At 50.8% G+C, this 16,398-nt stretch overlaps 8 protein-coding genes across 8 annotated transcripts; 2 read left to right on the top strand and 6 right to left on the bottom strand.

Annotated features, from left to right (window-relative positions):
- Nucleotides 1–838: 838 nt before the first annotated feature.
- GCG54_00004238 (Dihydrolipoyllysine-residue succinyltransferase) lies at nt 839–2,373 on the bottom strand (the record flags this gene model as incomplete). The annotated part of the gene is made up of 5 exons (XM_045404291.1): nt 839–1,135; nt 1,200–1,592; nt 1,667–2,035; nt 2,056–2,102; nt 2,130–2,373. 5 exons carry the CDS (start codon nt 2,371–2,373, stop codon nt 839–841), a joined length of 1,350 nt encoding a protein of 449 aa, XP_045264126.1.
- Nucleotides 2,374–2,976: 603 nt separating this feature from the next.
- On the bottom strand, nt 2,977–3,676 carry GCG54_00004237 (putative prefoldin subunit 5; the record flags this gene model as incomplete). The annotated part of the gene is made up of 5 exons (XM_045404290.1): nt 2,977–3,014; nt 3,075–3,228; nt 3,255–3,364; nt 3,434–3,595; nt 3,652–3,676. The coding sequence occupies 5 exons, from the start codon at nt 3,674–3,676 to the stop codon at nt 2,977–2,979; spliced, it is 489 nt and encodes a 162-aa protein (XP_045264125.1).
- A 403-nt stretch (nt 3,677–4,079) lies between these two features.
- On the bottom strand, nt 4,080–5,605 carry GCG54_00004236 (Proline--tRNA ligase; the record flags this gene model as incomplete). Its single annotated transcript, XM_045404289.1, has 2 exons — nt 4,080–5,446; nt 5,512–5,605. The coding sequence occupies 2 exons, from the start codon at nt 5,603–5,605 to the stop codon at nt 4,080–4,082; spliced, it is 1,461 nt and encodes a 486-aa protein (XP_045264124.1).
- Nucleotides 5,606–5,656: 51 nt separating this feature from the next.
- On the bottom strand, nt 5,657–6,215 carry GCG54_00004235 (uncharacterized protein; the record flags this gene model as incomplete). The annotated part of the gene is made up of 2 exons (XM_045404288.1): nt 5,657–5,812; nt 5,883–6,215. The coding sequence occupies 2 exons, from the start codon at nt 6,213–6,215 to the stop codon at nt 5,657–5,659; spliced, it is 489 nt and encodes a 162-aa protein (XP_045264123.1).
- Nucleotides 6,216–7,042: 827 nt separating this feature from the next.
- On the top strand, nt 7,043–10,278 carry GCG54_00004234 (Ribosome biogenesis protein NOC1; the record flags this gene model as incomplete). The annotated part of the gene is made up of 4 exons (XM_045404287.1): nt 7,043–7,687; nt 7,745–8,847; nt 8,915–9,425; nt 9,481–10,278. The coding sequence occupies 4 exons, from the start codon at nt 7,043–7,045 to the stop codon at nt 10,276–10,278; spliced, it is 3,057 nt and encodes a 1,018-aa protein (XP_045264122.1).
- Nucleotides 10,279–10,399: 121 nt separating this feature from the next.
- On the bottom strand, nt 10,400–11,048 carry GCG54_00004233 (uncharacterized protein; the record flags this gene model as incomplete). The annotated part of the gene is made up of 3 exons (XM_045404286.1): nt 10,400–10,687; nt 10,749–10,967; nt 11,034–11,048. 3 exons carry the CDS (start codon nt 11,046–11,048, stop codon nt 10,400–10,402), a joined length of 522 nt encoding a protein of 173 aa, XP_045264121.1.
- Nucleotides 11,049–11,898: 850 nt separating this feature from the next.
- Nucleotides 11,899–14,706, top strand: GCG54_00004232 (Adenylyl-sulfate kinase; the record flags this gene model as incomplete). The annotated part of the gene is made up of 4 exons (XM_045404285.1): nt 11,899–12,819; nt 12,881–12,906; nt 13,999–14,251; nt 14,335–14,706. The coding sequence occupies 4 exons, from the start codon at nt 11,899–11,901 to the stop codon at nt 14,704–14,706; spliced, it is 1,572 nt and encodes a 523-aa protein (XP_045264120.1).
- Nucleotides 14,707–14,898: 192 nt separating this feature from the next.
- GCG54_00004231 (V-type proton ATPase subunit C) lies at nt 14,899–16,348 on the bottom strand (the record flags this gene model as incomplete). Its single annotated transcript, XM_045404284.1, has 5 exons — nt 14,899–15,105; nt 15,169–15,661; nt 15,735–15,826; nt 15,888–15,982; nt 16,054–16,348. 5 exons carry the CDS (start codon nt 16,346–16,348, stop codon nt 14,899–14,901), a joined length of 1,182 nt encoding a protein of 393 aa, XP_045264119.1.
- Nucleotides 16,349–16,398: the final 50 nt, after the last annotated feature.

Below are 16,398 nucleotides of genomic sequence, written 5' to 3'. Positions count from 1 at the left end.
TTTATTAAGATTAGGTATAGGTTAAAGTACTACTATTAGGTTTAAAGTATAGGGAAAAAATATATAGAGTGAATTATAATACCTATTTATATAGGTTAACTAGACTGCTAATATAATCCTAAGGGTTTTATAAATATATATAGAACTTAAATATAGGTATATTATATAGATTAGTTACTTTTAAATATAAAAATATCTCCTATAAAGGGAATTTTATTATTAATAAAAATATAATAGATAAAGATAATAAAGGAATAAAAAAATAGAAATAGGTTTCTTATATATAACTTATAGTAGAGGGGTAATTTAAGTTATTAATAGAGCTAAGCTTATAACTCTTATAAGTTATAAGTATATAAGTTATTAAGAATAAAGGTATATTATAAGAGTAACTATTTAGAAAGGTAGTTTATATTATAAGCTAATATCTATATATATAGCTTATATAATACTATATATTACATAATAAGTAGTAAAGCTATAGCTTAAATTAAACGTATTATAATATTTAATATATTACTATTTATTATAACTTTAAAGTATAATATATATTTTAATATTTAATCTAAAGCTAGCGCTCTATATATATATTTATAAAGCTTTTATATATTTATATATCTACTTTATAGTTTCTCTCTTTTCTATTTTAAGTTAAACTTATTTTAATACTTATAAGTTATTTATTAGCTAGCTAAACGCTATTAAAAAGAGAAGTTTAAAACTATTATAATATAATATTATTATAAATAGCTAAAAGCTATATAGAAAGGAGTTAAATCTTAACCAATAAGTATAGAACATAAATTGAAAATTTCTTTAGAACTATAACTAATACTATCTACAAAAGCATACGCCGAGGGTCTTCAATATACTCCTTGACCTTTACAAGGAACTGAACAGCTTCCCTTCCATCCAGGAGCCGGTGGTCATAGGTCAAAGCTAGATACATCATGGGGCGAACCTCAATTTTCCCATTGACCGCAACGGGGCGTTCCTTCACGGCATGGAGACCCAGCACGGCGGTCTGAGGAAGATTGATGATCGGGGTTCCCATGAGAGAGCCAAACACGCCACCATTGCTGATAGTGAAGGTGCCACCAGCCATATCTTCGATGGTGAGCTTGTTGTCTCGAGCCTATATTCGCAGCAAGTTAGCCCACCATCCGTTTTCTGAAAGACTCAAACAGACAAAACTGTACCTTCTTGCCCATGTCAGCGATCGCCTTCTCGATGCCCAGCATGTCAAGCGACTCAGTGTTGCGGACAACCGGAGTGACGAGGCCCTTTTCCGTGGCCACAGCAACACTTATGTCAACATAGTCGCGATATACGATAGTGTCGCCTCCGTTGGGTCCCTCGATGGACGCGTTCACAGCAGGGATGTCGCGCATGGCCAAGACACACGCACGTGAGAAGGCGCTCATGAAGCCCAGCTTCACGCCAGTTTTCTTGAGCACGTCGTCACGGTAAAGCTTTCGAAACTCGATGAGAGACGACATATCGACCTCGTTGAATGTGGTCAGCGATGCCGCAGTGTTTTGCGACTGCTTGAGACGCTCGGCGATGCGAAGGCGCATACGGTTCATTTTCACCTACATCAAATCAGTCATATTACCTCATGACAGTCATCCCCGGCCGAGGAGGGGGCAGTTGGAGCATAACATACGCGGCGTTCCTCACGACTACCAAGGCTGGGACCAGTGCTTGAAGCAGTCTCTTTCGAGGGACTGGAGGCGGCCTTGGAAGTCTCCTTGGTCTCCTTGGCTGGAGGAGCAGCTGGTTTGCTCTCAGGCTGAGGTTCATCCTTAGGCTCAGGCTTCGACTCTGACTTGGAAGGCTCGGGTTGAGATTCGGGCTCGGCGGCAGACTTGTCTGATGTGGTTTTCCCTTCGCTAGGGTCTTCGCTGCTGCTGCTAGGCTTTTCGCCGCCAAGCTCCAACTTGACGATATCTTGACCGACAGTAACCGTATCCTCCTCGTTGACCAAGAATTCCTTGATGACACCTGCTTCCGGGGCATTAACAGCGACATCAATCTACATATGAATGAGTTAACATCGTCTCCAGGGAAACTGTAGTTGTCGCAACAAAAGGACGTCAGGCCTTCCGGTCAAGGCTGGAACAAATAACTTGCCTTGTCGGTTTCAATGGTCGCGATCTCTTCGTCTTGCTCGACAAAATCGCCAATCTGCTTGGACCACTGCTTCAGCGTTCCCTCGGATATGGACTCAGCCATCTGTGGGACTTGGACGATCTTGTCTGCATAATTGCGGACGTGCTGCAGCATCTGTGGCATCTGCATTGGTAACGCCCGCGCGGGATACCGACGAAGCGGCACCAGGCGCGCAGTGGTTCTCAAGCTTCTCGAAAACATCGTGCAGGGTTGGCGGCCGAGGGGAGAAAGAGAATACGGACGAGGAGAAAAACGAAGGAAATGCAACGAAAAAACCTGCTACGAGGTAACCACAGGCGCGGCGTGTATTTTCGAATGTTGCTAGAAGCTTTCTCTCAGGTGGTAGTGACAGGAGAATCCTGGTAGCAGCAACTGCAGCAGCAGAGCAGAGCGTCCAGTGACCATAGCACTCGCCAGAAGCTACAGGCTACATTGGCAGAAGGGCAAGACATCCTGGTCACTCTACAGTGTGAATGAAGGCACGGGACAGCCTTTGACACGGAGCCCTCCCAATCAGCCGCTTCTCGGCGAACACTTCGCCTTCTTCCGGGTGGCCCGTCACTGTCAACCGAGGAAGTAGTGTCAGTCTGCAGCATCATCAATTACCGGAAATAGCCGCTGTCAACGTCACTATTGATAGTACTTAGCTTTGTAGCAAGCCCACATCTGCAACTCTGGCTCCTGCTCCAAGCGTCTTGGTCAGATATTAAATGCCTGATCTCAACCGCGAAGCAGAGCTGTTAACATCATTTTGTTTTTTTGACCCCTTATCTCATCATTCCTGTTGCTCTTCTCTTTCGCCCTCTACGCTGCCTGACTCTGAACTACCTTTTGTCTCAGAACTATTTGGCTGGTGTGAGTACCCAGTGCATGCCCTTCCTGACGAGTTGGGGAATACTTACCATCCTCAACACTTCGGACGTTTGATGTTTTGCGCTGGACAATGATTTCCAGATCCTGTATGTTGCTCTGTAGCTGTTGGACCTTGGCATCGTAGAAGCGCTCGGCCGACTCGGTATCCTTCAGTTTTCGCAGAGTCAGCAGGCTTGACTGCGCCTTCGCAGCGTGGGAAATGCACCAACCTTTTCCACATAGAACCCTGTGCCGACGTCGACAATTACGTGCTTGGGGTCGGACAGCTCACCGCGCACGTAAAGCGAGTTTGTGAGGGGAACAAGTACCGATCTCTCGGCTGGGGATATTATCAGCATTCATGGCCTCTGAGACTGAGTGAACTGGTTGAGAGAGGGAAATCGCTAACCCTGTTCGGAACCAGGACGAGCCTTAACACAACGGAGGCACTCTCTGAACTTAGCCTGAGCGCTGTGCAGCTGGGCAAACGATGAGGTCAAGTGTTCCAACTCCTCCTCCAACTGTTTTTTGACCTGGCTTAGTTGCTGCACATCCAGTGTCTCGAGGTTGACTTCCATATTAAATCAGTGAAAGACCTTTGACGTGGCATGCATACCTATGACTCACTCGTCTCAGAACCTTGGGAGGCCATGTCGGATAAACTTGACTATTGCCGTGATATTGGGGGTAGGACCAAATTCAGCCTTGCCAGCGTTGCGGCGGACAGGAACAAGCAACGGATGGAGTGGAACAGGCTGATTACGACTCTTTCCACTTGGCAAGGGCTCAAAGTCTGAGATACGTACTCCCGAGGTCGGTATTGTGCATGGTTAGTAAGGCCGACCATTGGGTCACGTGATATTATGCCGATGAGCCAAACCACCGCCAGCCAGGCCTCTGGAAACCCTTTTCCATGTAGGCCAGATATAGCCTTACAAAGACGGCGAGATTGCATTCACTGTGTAGGAGATGACTTGGTTATTGTATAGCCGACTGTTACAACACCCTATTTGTTGGACGTGCTCGCCAGATTCACTCGACATGTGTCGTTGTTGTTACAGCTTCTCCAACAACTCTGATACCCGTCGACGGACCCCTGACAGCGGCACCGTTTCTTTGATGCCCAGTCTCCTACACTGCACTTCGCAGCCCTCATTCTGCTTCCACGCTTTACCGAGGACCACTGCCACGGGGTATCCTACTAAATCTGCATCCTTGAGCTTCCATGACAAGGATAAGGCGCGGTCATCCCATACTGCCTCTGGTTCCAACATCCCGGTTCTAGGCATCGTTAGTTCGTCATAGACATTTCCAGCCTCCTCGGCTAAGTCTGTTGATGATATCACAACGACCTCGTAGGGAGCGACAACCCTCGGCCACTGTAGCCCCCTTTCGTCTGCCAAATGCTCAACCATGGCACCGATAAGACGAGACACTCCAATCCCGTGACACCCCATCTGCATCGGGACCGTCTTTTCGGTAGCCAAGGGTTGACTTGTCCCTTTTGTGGCCGCTGCGCCCATCGGCACGGAAATCGTCGCCCCGAGTGGCTGCGAGTATCTTGTCCCTAGATGGAACGTGTGCCCAACTTCCAGGGCCTTCTGTACTCTCAGAATGCCGCTCTCGCAGCTTGGACACCTGTCCCCTGCACGAACCGCCAGGAGATTCAGCCCCTGACCGCTCCGGTCCTCCATGACCGTGATAGCATCCAACTTTGACTTTGCCGTCTCCCATTGTGGTAAAGGCCACAACTTTGCCTCTTGAAGTAGCAACTCCTCAGCCTGTGCCGCCAGTCTGAAGTCGATCAGGTTTACTAGCCTCGGCGACTTTGCGGCAACTTGCCCAGTTGTATGCTGACATTCGACAGCACGGGGCCAGAGATGCAGGGCGTCATCGACGCTTGCGTCCAAGCCGGGAATAATGGATTTCACAGCAGGTATGCTCACATCAACGTCTTTTGTTTCCTCCATTCTCGTCTCCCCTGGAATTTGTGCCGGGTACCACACGTTGACCAGAGTCGAGCGGTCCTTGCTGATCCCTCGCCATACTCTCACAGCGGACACTTGGGTGTTTTCGACCGGGGGGTGACCATTCAGCTTCGTGACGTCCCTACGAGTTTCCGCCACCTCTGTATTAGCAGCATAATCGCAAGAACCACAGATAATGACGGTGTCCTCCCCAACAAGGGCCGGCAGATGGTATTCGTGGCTGAGATCGCCTCCCATATCGCCAGAGCTGGCCTTGGCCACCATCACTGGCAGCTTCAAGGCCTCAAAAACACCCTTATAAGCAGCTTGGACTTTGTGATACGTCTCCAACGCCGCTTCAGATGAGACGTCAAAAGTATATAGGTCCTTCATGGTAAACTCGCGGGATCTAAGAAGGCCATGCCGTGGCCGTAACTCGTCACGAAACTTGCGAGCTTTGGGTACTGTGTTAGTCTCTGCAGTTTCGCGGCACATCAGGCCTGCAGGCAGACCAACTCACTGATCTGATATAGGCGAAGGGGCAACTCCTTGTAAGACCTGACAGTCTTCGCTACTAGGGAAGTAATTTCTTCCTCATGTGTGGGCGACAGCATATACTGGGCCCCTTTGCGATCCTCGAATGCGAAAAGCTATAGGATTTTCAGTTATGTCGTCGCCAGCAAGCCCTGCGAAAACGGACCTCTGATTCTAGCTGGGCTAGGCGACCACTTCTGTGCCAGAGCTCCTTGGATGTTATGGTTGATAGAGACACCCTTGAGGCCCCTGAGTACTAAGATCAACAATATGCCATTTTCGAGACTCTGGGGAGTTTACCCAAATTTTGCATGTAATGATCGATCAGACCCTCGAGTTTCATTTGGACACGCCTACCGAGGGGCAGGAGGTGAAAAACTCCCGAGTGAGACTGTCAAAGCATGTTAGGAAGCACTCAGGTGAAGGCATTTTCTTGGTGTTGGCCGAACCTACCTGCCTGAGAAACCCTGCACGAACGAGCTTGTCGTGAGCGCCTGTTCCCGGCTTAGTCAGTCGCTTGCAGGTGGAAGCAGCAAGACATTGTCTACCTTCGTCTTTCCCAGCAGTAATGCCTCCAGTGGGGGTCCATATTGCGGAAAGTCGATGCCGAGCAGGCTCGATATGATAGTGTCGAAAACATGGCTTTAGAATGTTAGTATCTGCCCTCCCTGAATATGAGTAATCCTGCATCTTGCGCGCGATTCTTACCCGAGAACCTGGCTGAAGTCTGCTGTTACATAGCGTGCGGGTTTTTGACGGAGGCGTCAGTCTTCGGGCAAAGGTGAGCATCGTTCCGACAGAACGTGAGCTTTCTAGCAGCTGGCGTCCTACGACTACCAACTCAGCTTATGCAGAGCTGTGTCTGTGAGTATTGAGGGGTAGCGTATCAGTTGATGGCAAATGAACCAACGAGTCTCTGGTTTTGGCGCTGCAGTCGCCTAGCTGAAGCAAATGGCATTACCAGAGCAGGCGATCGGATAACAGCGAGTGCGGCAGGCAAAATGGCGTTCAAGTCGCGCAAAGCGGGTTTGCAAACAAACCCTGGATGAACGTGGGTAACAACTCGACCGAACAGAAACTTGAGGGCATGCACCAGCTGATATGAGCTCAGATAAGAATATACGAAACAGCTCAAGTAGGTGGCCATTTAGCAAAAGATGTAGTCGAAGCGTCGTGTCATGAGCCACAGCTCGCAGTCGAGAAATGGTCCTAACCCATCCATTAATCTTTTCAGGGATTGGGAAAAACGACCACGAGCCGCATGTGCCCTCTACCAGCCGACCTGCAGGGGCGTGAACACGCCTTTCCCATACACAGACTAGTGCGGTTAGTGTGGAGATAAGGTAGAATTCACAAGCAACCCCACTTCCGTACCTAGCTAGTGGAATTTTTTTTTTGCCCTCCAAAGCTGCTGCAGAAGCTGGATAGGCGCAATACTTCCTCATTCTGTTCACACTCGGGAGAATCGAGTTGCGCCAGAGCTCTACTTTCGTCAACCTACAAGACGATCTTCAACCATGGCGAAGCCTAAACGTCACTCCGCTGGCAGCGCTTCACAGCAGACGCGATTGAACGAGCAGTCGCTTACAGCGCTTACAGCCAAGATCGATAAGAGTTTGGGAACGAAGCCCAAAGATGGCGGCAACATCACAAACAAGAAGCGCAAACACGCCTCAGATGGGCCCTCCGCGAGTCCTCGACAACGAAAGAAACTTTCTCCGGGAAGCCAGGAACCTCGAAGGGCAGTGGCCACCAATTCGAAGACCAGCAAGAGCGATTCCCTATCTCGCGAAGCCCTGCTGGAGGAGATTCGAGCTTTGGGCGGCGACGAGGAGGACCTTCAGTTGATTGGCGACGTGGATTCAGACCAGGAAGATGCCAACGGGGACGAGGAATCTAGCAGTGTTGTCGACAGCAAGCTTCAGGGCGAGTTAGCTGCCTTTGCTGCTCAGCTGGGACTCCAGCAATATCATGAACAAGAGACTATCGGCGGATCTGACGAAGGCAGTGGCAGCGACGAGGACGTCGAATCCGTCAGTGAAGCTGAAAATGGTAGCGAGGCCTCCGAGGCAGAGACGACTGGCTCCGAAGCAATTAATCATCAGGAAGAGACCTTCGAAGAGCATCGCAAGGAGGCAAACAATGTGCCCAAGAAGCCGTTCGTGAGCATAATCCTTGTCATCGCCGTACCGTGATTGTACTGACCCGTCTGCTCACAGAAATTCGAGCCTCGTGCGGACTGGCACGGCGCTGCGTTAGGCAAGCTTCCAGAGCCCACAACAACAGAGCTGGATGGATACCTCGGCGCCATCAATGCGCTCAAGAACCATGCTCTTGCTCTTCTAGAAGCTGATGCATCAGTCTACGGCAAGAGTGTCTTGGCCTCCTCCTCTCACAAGTTCCTTTCTACAATCATGTCGTCTGGTACCTTGTCTGACAAGGTATCAGCGCTCACGCTGGCAATACAAGAATCTCCCTTACACAACGTAAAAGCGTTTGAGTCCCTTCTTGGCCTTGCCTCCAAACGAAGTCGCGCTCAGGCAATTGGAGCCTTGGGTGCTTTGGTCGATCTCCTAGGTCCCGGTCTCATCTTACCTCCAAACAGAAGGCTGCGGACTTTCCAGTCGCAACCTGGGTTGTTAGGCACATTACAAAAGTCTACAGTCAGCTCGTGGAGCTCAGGGCAGCCTTTACCTGGACGTCTTACCGAGCCACACCTTATCCAATACGCTTACGAGGACTGGCTCAAGTCCTCTTACTTCAAAGTCATTCAGCTGCTAGAGGTGTGGTGCAACGACGAGATCGAGTATTCCCGAACCCGTTCCCTCGACTTTGTGTATGGACTGCTCAAGGATAAGCCTGAGCAAGAAACAAACCTATTGAGGCTGCTGGTCAACAAGCTCGGCGACAAAGACCGGAAGATTGCCTCGAGAGTCTCATACCTGTTGCTTCAGCTCCAGAACACTCACCCTGGCATGAGACAGATCATTATCAACGCTATCGAGCAGGAGGTTTTGCTGCGCCCTGGCCAGACCTTCAGAGCCAAGTATCACGCGGTGAACACTCTCAACCAGACCATCCTCAGCAGTCGTGAGGTTGGTACAGCAGAGACCCTTCTCCGCATCTACTTCGATATTTTCGTGACCCTTCTGAACAGTTCTGTTTTGGGCAGAGCGCTAGGGGATGATGAGAAGGAGAGGTCTGCCCCAGCCGGAACAGAAGGAGCCGCAGCAGCAGAGCGTCAGACAGCCGATAAGCTGGTCACTGCGGTTTTGACAGGTATTAACCGCGCAGTTCCCTTCGTGGCAGCCCAGAATCCCATGTATGTGCTCCTCAATTGCTTCATCTCTTCCCCTGACCCGACAGAGGACTCACTCATCCTGTTATAGTCTGGAAACGCAAGTGGACACGCTCTTCCGTATTGCACATTCCACGAATTTCAATACCAGCATCCAGGCACTCATTCTCATCCAGCAGCTTTCAGTCACGAGGCATCTAGCCTCGGACAGGTTCTACAGGACCTTGTACGAATCTTTGCTGGACCCCCGTCTGGCGATTTCTTCGAAGCAGGCCCTCTATCTAAATTTGCTCTTAAGGTCGTTGAAGGCAGACGTCGATACGCGCCGTATCAAGGCTTTCGCGAAGAGAATGCTCCAAATTTTGAACTTGCACCAAGCTGCGTTTGCTTGCGGACTCCTATATGTCGTGTTTCAGCTACGGGTCCAGTTTCCTGAACTCAGGGCTCTTCTCGAGGAGCCCGAAGACAACGATGCCGAAGGAACAGTTGCTCAATTCACGGAGCAAAGCAAGAACGAGCCCGCTTCTCGAGGATCAACATACGATGGCCGAAAGAGGAATCCAGAACACAGCAATGCTCAAAACAGCTGTCTGTGGGAAATTGTGAGCACTATCGTCTCGTCATCTTGAGAAAAGTCGCTCATGCTGTTATATCTAGGTACCCCCTTTAACCCACTTCCATCCGTCCGTGTCAACGCTGGCCGCCAGTTTGTTTTCTGATGAGACGCAAATGGCTAAACCGGATCTGGAGAGCCATAGTCTGATCAGATTTCTCGACAAGTTCGTCTATCGCAACCCCAAGGTCGCTGAGACGAGCAGGGGCGCATCCATTATGCAGCCAGTTCGCAACCCAGACCCAGGTAGCATTTGGCTTGCCAAAAGGGCCGGTGCAGCTTCTGGAGCATCGATCAACTCGCCGAGCTTCTGGAACAGAAAAGCTGAAAATGTTGCCGTGGAGGACATTTTCTTCCACGAGTACTTCAAGCAGGCTGGCAAGAAAACCGAGATGGGGAAGAAGGCGGCTACGGCTTCGGCCGTCGCGTCTGGTGACCAGGAGGACGAGGGCGAGCAAGAGGACGAGATTTGGAAGGCCCTTACAGCTACGCATCCTGATGGACCCATCGACAGCGATGAATCTGACCTCGATATGGACGGTTTTGACGACAGTGACGATTCCTCTGACGGCGGAGTTGTATTTTCCGATGGCTCCGATATTAACGACTCGGACGGAGATGTTGAAGACGACACACTTGGTTTGGAGGACGACGGGGCTGAGGAGATGGATAACCGTGATGACGAGGGAATTGTTGAGTCTCCTGCGCCTCCGACTGAGGAGGCGGCGGAGCATGAGAAGCCGAAGAAGGGTGGCCGATCGTCGAGGAGGAAACTCAAGGACTTGCCCATGTTTGCTTCGGCAGAGGACTACGCCGATCTTTTAGCTCAAGATGATGATTAGGCTGGGAGAGTGGACTTGCCAACGCCATTAGTGCAAGGGATTAACGGTGAACTAGGATTCGGTATCTAACGAGGCTTCCCGTGCCTGTGTCCAGGCCATTATTCTAAGCTATTTTGCTCCATTATGTGTCAAACCACTCCAGTGGGTCATTCTTGGTGAATATGGCGCGATAGGTCTTGTCACCGTCAGAATGCTCCTTTTCCTCTGTGTGGATGCTGTGTAGCTTAGCCGGCTCGTCTGCTCCAGGCACATCAAAGGCTCTGAAGTGGATGTATGCAGGTCCTGAGTCGGACATGGCTGGGATACGAATTTTGCCGAAGAGGTGAACGCCGTAGGCTGAGACACCGACTCTGACAGCGACGAGGTCCTTGGAGCTGAAACCAGCCAGTTGGTCGTCGTCCAGCTCCTCCTATATTCGAGCGTGTGAGCCAGGATGGACTCAAGATTCATCTACCACCAACGGTACTCACAACAGCCTGGAAATACTCGCGTTCGTGCTCTAGTACGGGTTTGGGCATCAGTTGGTGAACTTGTAGATCCCTTCTGACGAAGGCAGGGCTCTTACTCTGGTATTCGCGGCGGGTATGCAGGAGCTCCTTCTTGAGCTCGTGCTCTATGTCCTTGAAGACTTTGACTGACTCCTCTTTAGGCTCATGGACGGGGCCCAAGTCTACTGTTTCAGCCGTAGCCTTGATGCGACGGCAGTATTACGGGTCAGGGAAGATGAATGAGAACAATACTCCATCGAGTATTACATCAGAACGTACCATGTTGGATGATGTGATGAATCTCCTCGAGATGATTGCACAAAAAGTGGTGGAGAAGTCAAATGTTGCAATGTTCCTGCTTTGATGGATCGATGAGAGGGGTAGAAATGGAGGAAGGGTTTGTGATGTCTAATGTCGTCTCGGCAGCCAATTTATATGCCATCTGATCTTCCAGGGGAATCTGCACTTGAGGGGACCAAAGCGTCCGTCATCCACTGAGCAGCGATATGATGGGACGGACGAAGCGGGAGCGCACACCGGATGGGCGCTTGTATGCAGAGGGTCGGTCCCATTATTTCTGTGCCCCGACCGCAACTTGTATAGTTTCAGACGCTGGAAGGACGTTTGGGGGAGGGGTTGATGTCATTGGCATGGGTGACTACTTGCTCAGTTCTTGAACCCAGGCAAGGCAGAGACGGGATACATAGGACAAGGGAACACCACGAGCAGTTGACGTAATTAAGCCAATGGCAATGCCAGCTGATCATCAGCATGATTGGACGCCCGCAATGGGAAGCACGACTATCCTGTTCATACCTATGCTTGGCAACGTTTCGCGAACCGGACTTTCGAGGCAGTCGCTACTGAATATTGAGGTGGAGAATATGGGGCTTGACCACGTATGATTGGTTTTATCAAGTAAGGCACTTAGTGTCTTACCTTATTCTGCCACACCAGCTAGGTAGGAAGCTTTCGCAAGGCAAGGTGCCTCGGTTGTCTTACCCCAGTTTGCCTGCGCGGCCTTAATTTGACCCTGCAACAACAATTGCCTTTTGAATAAGATACTTTTGCCCTCCTATCATATACCTCCTGCCAACGACGCACGCCCTTGACGGACAGAGTGGCCGCATACATGACAGCGACGCCGTTCGCTCCGCTGAGGCGGATGATAGCGCTTCCTGCAAGCTGTGCAGGAAGAAGCATCCCGAACGCGCTGTTCTCCTCGGCAGCTTGTCGTATACTTCTTCGACGATACCACCCTGGTGTTGGCGCACGTGAGTGTTTGCGCGAGGTCTTAATGCCTGAATTTTCCAAGCTTACCCCGTTTCTCGCAGCTCCCCTCGCGCCACCGGCATCACCTCCCTCCCGCCTTCGCAGGGCAATCGCATTCGGCGCATATGGACTGTTGTTTGCAAGTCTCGGCTTTATAGCCGCAGCTAGCCCACTTGTGCCCAGTCTGGTGGATGCGACAAAACACCGGTCCGACGAAGACAGCTTGCGTCTTTATGTTCCAGAAGACGCAGAGGCCAAGGCAGTGGATGATTATATCAATAACCACCCTCTTGCGGCAACGATGCGCAGGGAGGCGGACATGGTTGAATCTCGGCCACATATGAGGCTGCCCGATGGGTTAAGACGTCATAATCTTACTGGCGGTACACTCCTTGGCCCCGGGCGCATCACGGTGCCTCCGATATGCTGGACCAGGAACGGTGGAAAAGCACTCGTCTCCATATCTCATCTTGGAACAGATATGTGCGGCCACCCTGGTATTGTGCACGGAGGTCTTCTGGCGACCATGCTTGACGAAGGTCTAGCACGCTGCTGTTTTGGAGCACTTCCACATAACGTGGGCGTCACCGCAAAGCTCGAAATCAACTACAGAAAGCCGGTTCACGCCGGGACATACGTGGTGCTAAGGGCGCAGACGGTGAGAGTTGAAGGGCGCAAGGCTTGGGTCGAGGGCCAACTGGAAACGTTGGTTGATGAAGGACAGGAGCCTGTTGTCTTGGCACAAGCAACAGCACTCTTTGTCTCACCTAGATTTGCATCGGTATGTTGTGTGCCGCCCCGTTGAACGACATCGGCATTTCCCACGCTAAAATTCTTCGCAGGTCATGGCCAAGCTCAACGCAACATCGTGAGTATGAAACATGGTTTTTTTTTTTTTTCGAAGCAGACGTAGAATCTTAGGAACTGCCTCACGATTAGACCGTTTGGGCGACAAGATCCGTACGCAAGAAGCCCTGGCAGGCTGGCTCAGAACGGCGTGTTGAATATCCGTCTATGATGCGCCTAGAAAAATTCGCGAGGGGGTGGGCTTCATGGATTGCGCAGCCCACTATTCCAGATGAATGGTGAATGACAGTTAGAGGTACCGGCTAGGCAAATATGAAAAGTGACATATTCGTGAAGAAAAGCTGCCCACTGACATTGCGCATGGAGGAGCTGAGACTAAGACGGCCTGTCCCTTCATACCTGGCGGGAAGGTCGAACGGCATCCGGTCAGGGTCGGCAGTCGGTCGATTGCGGTGCCGGGGCTCGGAGTTGCCTGTAGATCACAACTGGAGTACATATGCTGCGTACTTGGATGGCCTGCCAAGGTATGATCCACCTTTAGCCGATCTGACGCCATCGCTTCCGACGATGAATTCTCTTTTTATTTTTTTATTTCTTTTTATTTCAACCCCCCTCCCCCCCACGCTGGAAAAGCCTTGAAAACTGTGTAAGCCGGTGCCGGCGTGCTCCACGTCAGATGGGCCGCGCTGTGTTGTGCAAGCGGGGGCGAGGGGACCGGAGCAGAAGGCATTCCTTACCTTGGAGGACTTGGACGGCACCTACACTAATATTGTACCTCAGAGAGCCGTCACTTACACAGTCCATGACTTGGGTATAAAACTCCTGACCTGCTGTCCCTTGGTCTTTGCTTGGACATTCCGCGCGTATCCTATAACTGCAAACTCTTTGGTCATCCTTCCACTCTCTTCCATCTCCCGACCTCTACTGGACCACTGTCTATTAGTTCGTCGTACTGACTTCCACAATGGCTACGTGAGTACAAACTCCATGCTTGATTATTACCCCTCCTTGGAATTTGCGCGCATCCCCCAACCATCCGGCCGGGCTCTTTCACTGCGTCGCCCTAGCCCGTCGGCTTCATGACTTCCTCCAGCCTCTTCGCATCAATCTAGTGCGCAGCGCCTTGACTGATCGAAACGTGTTCATTTCGTAGCAACATTACATGGCACCCGTCGCTTTCCCGCCACGAGCGTAATCAGCTGCGTCGCCAGCGTGGCTTCACCATTTGGCTGACTGGCCTCTCTGCCTCGGGCAAGTCGACCGTGGCGACCGCTTTGGAGCAACATCTCCTACACCTGGGTCTTGCGGCCTACCGTCTGGACGGCGACAACGTCCGTTTTGGCCTTAACAAAGATCTGGGATTTTCTGAGAAGGACCGGAACGAGAATATTCGTCGTATCGCTGAGGTATATTGCTCTCCCTTGTTTCTACGCACGCCACCAACTTGATGCCATGTTTCTTGCTTATCTGATGCACTATGCAATAATAGGTTGCTAAGCTTTTCGCTGACTCCTCGACAATCGCCATCACTTCCTTCATCTCCCCGTACCGAGCAGACCGTCAGGTTGCCCGCGAGTTGCACACCCAGGCGAGCCAAAGCGACGACGACGCTATCCCTTTCATCGAAATCTTTGTTGACGTCCCAATCGAGGTGGCAGAGCAACGTGATCCTAAGGGGCTTTACAAGAAGGCCAGAGCAGGCGAGATCAAGGACTTCACTGGCATCTCTGCGCCGTACGAAGAGCCTGAAAACCCCGAAATCCGCATCAGGACCGATAAGTCGAGCGTGGAGGAGTGCGTCGCGCAAATTGCCGAGTGGTTGATCAAGGAGGGTCTCATTTCATCCACCAAAGCAGCTTAAAGTCCCTATGCTTGCGAAGGCGTTGCGGTTTCTCATCTAGTTGCGTGACTACAGAAACCGTGAACTCGTGGCATTCAGAGCTCCTGTTTGTTCTTTGCCGCTTACCCACATGCGCCGGGTGTTTGGTGGATATATAGACGTATGTATATTAGAGCCCTCGTCGGTGCATTACTCCGTTTCAACTTGCTACGCCTAAGGAAAGTCGAATTCGTAGTACACATACGCTGTGTACTCGTGACCCTCGCCTCCGCCCAATCCAGCTGCTGCCATCTCAGACGACAGGGTTGCATCGTCTTTAGTAATTTTTCCACGCTTATCTCGCCCGAAAGCGTTGCCTCCCAGGTAAGAATAGTTGGAATCGAGGGACGTCTTGACCTTCTTAGCAAGCTTCGAGTTCGTCTGACTAGTATGTTAGCAAGGTGTACATACGTTGATTGCGAGAATCACTGGGCGATCACTTACCTTTACTAAGACGCTGACGTAGTCGAGAGGAAGCCCGTATCGCAGAACTGCCTCGACAAAGACGCGAAGTGCTAGAACATGAAGCCATATCATGACGCTTTCGCTCCAGCCCGTACGTCCGATTCTCAAGGCTTCTCCCCAAGTCTTCTTCTCTTCGCGAGCTACTCGATCAAGCTCGCGCTGTTCCTCTTCCTTGCCACCTTCGACGTATTTGTACTGGCGGGGTGTCCACTTCTGTTCGCGGCATTTTTGTAGGAACTCGGCGCTATGTTTCTTGAAGGACGTGGCAGAGTACAATGTGAACTCATCATCCTGAGCTACTTGTGCAGCTGAGCGTGGAACGACCATGGGTGCAAGCGTTTCGTAGCTTCTCAAGAAGTCCTTCTTGGCATTGTTGGGCACAACTATCAGGTGTGTCTCGAGGTATTCCGAGTCTTGAATAAGGATGGCAGGGTCGACAATCGGAGTGAGCGACTTTGTCGCGAGGTTGCCACTAGCGTCAATTTTACCATTAGCAATCTGCACCACTTTGATACTCGGGTAGTACTCAGGTAGTGAACACATACGTTTGCTTGCGCTGTAGTGTGGTGAAGTTCGTCTTGACCGAGTTGTACTGATTAAACTTGCTTTTGACGTCGTTGTCGGTAGTGATAAGTTCCTAGTGTTCTCTTGTCAGTCATGCCTGGCAGTGCACCTTTCTGCTCTCACTCGTGGCATACCTTTTGCAGCGTATCGACAAGCTCGCTCAAGCTCTTGTCGGCACGGTATCGAACTTTATTCCACGAAAACGAGCTTACGTACTGATCGGTAGGCTCTTAGAAAACAACTTTGTCAGCGGTCTATGACGATATTGAGGAAGAGAATGGACCCGGTTGAAATGCATACTGTCGTTGACCATCTTCTGCTGCGCAATTTTGTCCTCGTCGCCATCGAGAATCGACTTCAGTGAATCAGCAACCTTGGCAACGACGGCCTCGCAAGTAGATTCCAACTTGGCTAGGTCGTCGGCCTGTTGGACCAAGGCATCCAATGTGCCGATCTTGAAGTCTGGGATGTTGAAAGGCCGGACGTTGCCATTCTCGGGCGAGATCGTTGCGCTCAAGGAAGCGATGGCATCTTCCTTATCACTCGAGTCGAAAATGCCGAGGGGTAGAGAGACAAGGACGTATTTGGTAGACATGTTAAAGATGCTAGCTAGCAGTCCCTGCGTATCAGCAGGTGAGCGCGGTA

The sequence above is a fragment of the Colletotrichum gloeosporioides genome (genome assembly GCF_011800055.1).
Source record: "Colletotrichum gloeosporioides strain Lc1 chromosome Unknown consensus_48, whole genome shotgun sequence".
NCBI classification, from domain to species: domain Eukaryota; kingdom Fungi; phylum Ascomycota; class Sordariomycetes; order Glomerellales; family Glomerellaceae; genus Colletotrichum; species Colletotrichum gloeosporioides.
This window is presented reverse-complemented; position numbering and strand designations above follow the sequence as displayed.